Source organism: Macrobrachium rosenbergii, chromosome 4 (genome assembly GCF_040412425.1).
Source record: "Macrobrachium rosenbergii isolate ZJJX-2024 chromosome 4, ASM4041242v1, whole genome shotgun sequence".
In the NCBI taxonomy this organism is placed as follows: domain Eukaryota; kingdom Metazoa; phylum Arthropoda; class Malacostraca; order Decapoda; family Palaemonidae; genus Macrobrachium; species Macrobrachium rosenbergii.
In genome coordinates this window covers 3,410,169-3,417,955 of record NC_089744.1, presented here as the reverse complement: position 1 = coordinate 3,417,955, position 7,787 = coordinate 3,410,169, and the positions used below count along the sequence as shown (strand labels likewise).

The window sequence follows — 7,787 nt, the reverse complement described above, 5'->3', positions numbered from 1 at the left end:
TTACTTGCCTCTGCCAAACAGCCACCAAGCATGTGGCATTGCCAAGGCCACACTCTCTTTATTCCTGTGATATCCAACATGACATTCCAGGACTGTATGGGCTGGTATCACTGGAAGGTCGCCTTTGTTTACTTGCATTACATTCTTACTTGAATAAAAAAAAAAAATAGATCATTCGCATGTCATTTCAAATTGAAAATCTCTGTAAAATCGTGTATTGCATTTGCATTTTGTCTGGCGCTACGATAAAAGTTGTAGCGAAACCTGACCGACGGAATAAAGTTATACCAGAATATGGAAGACATGCACGGGGAAAGAGCCTCTTCACGACTGTCTGAATTCCACTTTTCAAAAGCATTAGTCTGCCAAGAGTATTTGGTTGGAAATTCCCTTGACGGTTCCCTTATCAGTTCCAAGAAAATTATTGCAGGGCACCAGCAAAGCTATGTAATATATATATTATATAACACACATATACATATATATTCCTTATATATATATATATATATATATATATATATATATATATATATATATATATATATATATATATATATATATATATATATCGAAAAGAGAGACACTCATGGTTTCGGCAGGGTAGCAAACACAAGTGACAATGGAACCGTACGGTAAAATACATATGTTGGGGCCAGTGGTGGAGCGCACGGTGTCTGCCGGCTTGCCCCGGCCTCTTTGCTTATCAGCCTGATGGAGGAAACGGCTTCAGTGAGCGCCCGGGACCCGCACAGTTCGCAGGTGAACCATAATTATCGGAAAGAGAGCGCCCGGTCTCAGCAACTGAAACAGCGGGGCGACCAGAAGCAGAGCTGGGCAGAGGTTCAGGTGAGGTGTCAGTCCTCTGGAGGACTTCCTTGTCACGAGAGCTTTTTTTACATGTTCGCCTCGCAGTAGTCAGTAACGTCGTCGCGTGTGTGTGTGTGTGTGTGTAAGTCTTGAAGCATATTCACTGGCATTACAAATCTAAATACCTGCGGCGTTTAGGTGAGGGGAAATGAAGTTCAGCAGAGACATAACTTTGCAATATGATCAAAAATTTTGGGATATTACATAATATATACAAAAGTTTTGTACACACACACATATATGCATATATATGCGTATATATAAATATAGAAATATACAATTTATATGATATATATGTATATATGTATATACATATATATCATATAAATTGTATATTTCTATATTTATATATACACATATATATGCATATATGTGTACAAAACTTTGTATATATTATGTAATATCCCAAAATTTTTTATCATATTGCAAAGTTATGTCTCTGCTGAACTTCATTTCCCCTAGCACCTAAACGCCGCATATGAATGTGTATGCATAATTTATATATATACATGTTTATATATAGATGTATACATATTCATAGGCATATACATATGTCTGTGTGTGTGTGTAAATATGTATGTATGTACTGAACAAAGTGAGGAATGAGTGTTCACGGCGGAAAACCCTTAGAGGATTTCTTTGCATTTGGATGCACAGGTTGCAAAGACTCACGACAGTGAGCCAGGAATTCGAAGCAGGACCTATTGTTATGAGAATACAGTTATGGGTAATAAAGAGAAACAACCTCAAACTGTTGTTGCATGCAATCGAATTTTCAGCAACACGGCGTCAAAACTCGGCCATTCAAGGTCCAGGTGTGTTATGGTTATAGAGATCAAGCACCACCCCCCCAGCACACACACAAGTGTTACATCTGATGGCTAGTTTATACACAGTTTATACACACACGGCTGTGTTAAAGCGATTGTGTTTGAGCGCAGAAGTAAAATCATTATTATTCGTCTATTTGTTTTGTACGTGAGTGTGTTGGACACTCTCATTAGTTGCGCTCATATCGTTCTTTCGACACGTTGTATCAGTCTGGGTATGAGACCCCACTACTAACATTCCTCGAAAATTTATGTGCACATCGATTCATAGAAGTGAGCGCAGGCATCGATTGCCCAGTAACCACGTTCACCGTAGCTGTAGCATATATGTCGCACCTTGTCCTGGTGACCAGCGGAACTATCGACTTGAGAAAAGGTACCTGCTGTTCCAATTTTTATAAATAGTTTGCTACAAACATGGATAAGAAATGGTGTGTTCAACGCCATCTCCTTTTATACGACTCGAAAACCTTTTTGCATTACTATTTCAAGGACGGAAAATATAGCGACCCTAACATATATACGTAAATAACATATTTAATATATATATATATATATATATATATATATATATATATATATATATATATATATATATATATATGTATTTATGTATGTATGTATACATATACACATAACACGACCAGGCACCCAAAAAAAAAATTTACTCGAATTACTTTGGTAAAATTTATTGAAAAAAATGAGGAGTGCCCTATATATTCACACATAAATGCATCCATATTTATACATATATATATGTGTGTGTATATATATTTGTATATATATATATATATATATATATATATATATATATATATATATATATATATATATATATATATGCACACACTTTTGTAGAGGCTTTGCACCAAAGGGGCAGGCCCTTCAAGCTCTCAGCGAGTCTTTATGGATGAGGTTGCTAGCCCATGTCCTCTCCTTGAATCCTAGTTGCCTCTCAGTTGCCAGTATGACAGCAGTTATAAATATACACACGCACACACACACACACCCATATATATATATATATATATATATATATATATATGTAATGTTATTTAGCTATATTCCACATAGGAAAATGAAAGATGTTTTGTTAGAATATGCCCAACAGTTTCGTCCTCAATGGCCCTCTTCCTGGAGCCTTTATTAAGGAAAGAGGAAAAAGTTCACAATGTATATAGCCAAGAAACGCCTAAAATCTTAAACATATGAAATACCGTTGCCAGAAACTAGCAGTCAGAACTAAGAGCATGCACCAGTCAAACCTTACAATAAAATATGAATAATAGTTGAGCAACTGAAAATTACCAAAATATCAAATGAGGTACTATGTCCATTTGAGACAGCATAACACTAAGTACATATTAACAAACGTATATTATATGATAGTTAATGGATAACATTATCCAGCTTGTACTGACGTCTCATGACATGTAAAATAAATGGATCCGATTTATATAAATCAGGCGATAAATGAATTTTTTTTCCTTTGCTGTGAACAAATGCCTTTCAATAAAACCTGTGCTCTTAAATAAAATCTTTAACTCGAGCCAGTCAATTGGTAAATTGAACATACGATTGTGAATACATAAAGCATTATTTGTTCTTTTATTATATCCATGATTTAAAATGCGTGTTTTTCGAGTGCCTTCCCAGATCGTCGTCTATAAAATCTTCCGCACTGGCATGGTATCTCATACTAAGCGTGTCCCAAAAGTAATGAAACTTAATTCACAACGTACATTGTTATTGGAAATTTTTACAAAGAAACATTGTCTCCCTCAAAATAACATCCCCTAGAATGAATACAGCGGCTCCAGCCATTTTTCCATTCTTCGTACCAGTGCTGGAAGTCATTTTCCTAAATGTTGTTAAGACTGATAATAGTCACAGCTCTTTGGATGTTCTCTAAGCTCCCAAAATGAGTTCCTTTGAGGTGAGATTTCAGTTTTGGGAAAATAAAAAAAGTCACATGGGGCCAGATCTGGGCTGTAAGCTGGGTGTGGAAGCGCTGCAATGGATTTCTTGGCCAAAATTTCGTTGACAGACAAGGCGGTGTGACTGACACGGTGCATTGTCGTGGTGAAGGGTCCAAGAAGTGGCAATCTCAGGGCAAACCCGCAAAACTCTTTTTCTCAAACGTTCTAGAACTTCTCGGTAAAAGGTTTGGTTAACAGTGGTCCCTTGAGGTACATATTCTTTGTGGACGACTCCTTTTGCATCGAAAAACACAAAAATCATCGATTTCCTCGAGATTTGGTTTGGGTGATGCTGGAGCGTCCCACTCACACGTCCCACGTCACCAGAAATCACTCTATTTATATAACATGTTTGGTTTAGTAGACAAACGAATGACAATATCCTGACAAATGGAAAGTTGAGTTTCTTTCTGTTCCTCAGTCAAGTTCTTGGTCACAAGTTTGGCACAAATCTTCCTCATGTCCAAATCCTCGGTAACAATTCGATGGACGACTGTTTTTGGTATTCCTACTTCATCAGCAATGAGTCTGATGTTCATTCGCCTGTCAGTGTCCAGGAAAGCCTTCACTCGGGCAACATTTCCACCTGTTCTTGATGATGAAGAGCGCCCAGATCGTGGTTCATCTTCAACATTTTCACAGCCGTCCTTGAAGGCCTTATGCCATCTGCAGATCTGTGTCCTTGACAGCGCATATTGTCCATACACATAATTAATAATTTCAACCGTTTCTGAAAAGGATTTCCCAAGCGAAGCACAAAATTCGATAGCACAACGTCGTTCGACAGATGCTAAGATGGCTGCATTCCGCATTGAAAGGAGACTGCCAAACACAGCAGCACTTCTTAACACACCTACTTCTAATTGCTCGTATTCAGCTGACAGAAGCTATAATGTTTCCTCAGTATCCCTACCTACCCACCCCACTCCCTGATTGGGTTGACACCACGCCCCCCCCAATATTAAAAAATTAGTTTCATTACTTTTGGGACGCACCTCGTAAATGACTCCTTCATTGCTTTCCGGACTATTACGAATCAAAGCTTTACCAATGGTGCTAGCACGGCCAAGAGAAAGAGAAGGTCTGCTCACTTTCCCAAAAATCCGCCTGTGTGGGCGGAGCTTTGTCTACCTCCTTGCTGACTCAGCAGGTGAATTGCAGCAAGGAAAAGAACGAAAAAGAAAATGGGTATAATTTGGGGGAAACTACCATCACTATCATAATATCATTGTGTGTGTGTTTCTCTATTCATACCGCACTGCAATTTCATTTACTACTGATCTAACGCCTGTAATAAAAATATAATTCTTGTACCGTACTGCGTTTAATGAAAAAGGAGATTCATACATCTTGAATTATATTACTTATCATTAGTGTCAAGTGACGCAATATTTTCATATACATACTTATTTTTGAGGTAGGTTCCAAAATAGGATTTTACTTGTATTACCTAGAACTGGGACAGTCGTTTATGAAGACTGCGTAAGTGTTACCTATTCCCCTATTTTCAGGCATTTAACATACAAGGTTGTTGTTATAAAGAAGGTATCCAGTTTTTGCCTCATTCATAATCAGTTGAGAAATTAGTTTTCTTATGTCTTTCACAGGTTTGAAGCTCTGTTTTGCAGCATCTGCAAACTGTCATAATCGAAGAGTCGCTCGTTTTTCTTCCTTTACGGCAACAGACCAAAAATGCTGGTGATATATGTTTATCAGAGGAACTATATATCATCACTTATATAATCTGAATGTACTTCTTGCTTATGAATTTGAATGAGTATATAATAATGAATATATACATATATATATTATATATATGTGTGTGTGTTTCAATATAGTCCACAGGAGAAAAGAGAATAAAATACTCTAACAGCTCGATAATTTCGCCTTCCACCAGGCCTCTTCAAGAGCTTTATTACAACTAAACAGAATAAGTGCATACTGTACCTAAAAATCACATTCATTGTTTCTCACCGGCAAAAAACAAAAAAAAAAAATAAAAGAACAGTTGTCAAAGTTAAAATTACGTTGTTTAGATCATAAACAAATGGTCAAGAATTAGCAATCCAGAAAAGTTAAAGGAGAGAACTATTCAACGATTTGGTGAAAGGTTATTTAAAACCTTTCTCTGAATTTGTACTGTTGTGAAACAATGCGAAGGACTAAAGGGTCTAATTTATCTATCCTGACTAATGTTAAAGTTTTTTTTTTTTTGTTCGCTAAAACTCATGCAAGCCGTTTCTAACAAATTTCTTAGCATCATATCTTTTTCTTTGAATAATATTTCCGTTCTGTTCCAAAGAACCGGACAGCCACAGCTTTGCACATGTGAATTAACAGCGCTGTTTGGAGAATTTGTTCTTACACAATACCGATGTTGGGAACTTCTCTCATTAATGATATCTTTTCCGGTTTGTCCCAGGTAGAATTTGCCACAATCACGAGTATTTCGTGAACCACACCTTCCTCTTGTTTGGGACTGTTGCAAACGAACTGCAGCTGTCTTTCCTTGCGCCAGGTTCTTGCTGTGCGGTGAGGTCAAGAAGCTGAAGAGAAGCATGTCTTGTTAAAAAGGAAACCATTGCATGCCAGTCTTCCTTTTATTCAGAATGATGCTTTCTTTACCAAAATCAGACAGCTGATAAAACAACACGCCACTGCCCTAAAATGCCAATGACTACAAACCCCACTGACAGTCGGGTCTCTCTTCAAATATAAAGATAGACTTGACCCTCCACTGGCGTCAAATGGGGTCTATTTATTTACCTGTCCCTGATGTAATCAGGTAAATTACGCTGGATCCTCTCATAGGCTCTGCAAGTTTGCACTGATTGTAATAGGGGTGTCAGTTACCGCACTGGTGTTCGATTGGTGTCTCCCAAATGCTTTAATATTAGGAACTGTGCCAATAAATGTAAATTAAACATCAAATAAAAACAATTCAAAATTTATACTACGATACTACGGCCTCTTCTCCACAATGGCTTGCGATCTATGAATGACTTTTTATTAAACAAGTAGTTCCAGAGTTAACCATTCAAATGACTGCCACCCCTCTCTTCTTGGCTTGAGCCTGCTTTTGACCTACGTATCTTGTGACTATCACTCGTCTTCTCTCCTATTCCTTGAGCGGTACTTGGCATTTTCATTTTTTTTTTTTTTTAGTTTTTAGTTTCTTTTTAAATATATTAACTTTTATAATGTTAATTAGTCGAGTCAGTTTTATATTATTTGATGTTTGTGTATTTCAGCTTGATAATGAGGCTAGGCCTCGAAACGTTGCCGAAATAAAGAGATGAAATACTGAGACGTCTCCTTCTGATGCCCACTGCTGTATATTCTGCCAATGGCCAGTGTTATAGCTGATGTCCTTCTTAATCATGGCAGTGCGTTTTATTTCTGCAAAAAAATTCATTGAACTGAAACGTTAACACACCACCCACGCTCGGACGCGCACACATGTATGTACTGTATAATTGTATATGTGTGTGTGTGCGTGTGTGCTAGCTTATCAGCCGCATACGTTTCAGCTGAATTCTTTTCTTTACTGAAATAAAACTCACCGTCATGATTGCGACATCAGCCATGACCAATCAGCACCCTTCCTCACAAGTGACTTACAGTACACCTGGCTTGCAAACTGCAAGCTTCCCAAAAGGCAATGAAGAAAAAAATAGGTACTGGCATTCACAAGAAGTTGAGACGCTCTGGTGCCTTTTTTCCCTCTCCTCTCTCTCTCTCTCTCTCTCTCTCTCTCTGAAAATTAAAATTCGTTAATTAGCAAGAGTCATTCAGCGAAAATGAAGCTTAACGACCGTGTTGATTGCCAGTACACAGCCTGTCTGGACCCCTGTACAAGGCGGGGTTCATTACTCTCTCCTGCTTTGGGGCTGCCACGTGGACCAGCAGGCTGAAAAAGATATTCCTGACGTTCATCTAACGACGTTATCAGTGGGCGTCTCCGCTGCGGCAGTGTCCCGTTATCCAAGCTCCCACTGAACGGTGACACTGATATTATAAATTCTAAAATGAACTGTACCTTGCTCCACCCTTGTATGGAAAAGAAAAAACTTACGATCACTTTCGCACCTATAATAATAATAATAATAAT

The 7,787-nt window shown here is 37.9% G+C and overlaps 1 protein-coding gene across 5 annotated transcripts in view; it reads left to right on the top strand.

Moving 5' to 3' along the window:
* Positions 1 to 687: 687 nt before the first annotated feature.
* LOC136829808 (uncharacterized) overlaps positions 688 to 7,787 on the top strand; it is a 31,795-nt gene continuing 24,695 nt past the window's right edge. Inside the window, exon 1 of one of the 5 annotated variants that reach the window (XM_067088756.1) lies at positions 688 to 846. In XM_067088756.1, the coding sequence (XP_066944857.1) occupies positions 712 to 846 (135 nt within the window). In that variant the 5' untranslated portion in view covers positions 688 to 711. Of the gene's footprint in view, positions 847 to 1,877; positions 2,074 to 7,787 lie in introns of those variants that run through there. The other 4 variants (XM_067088765.1, XM_067088772.1, XM_067088779.1 and 1 more) reach the window with 4 other exon arrangements.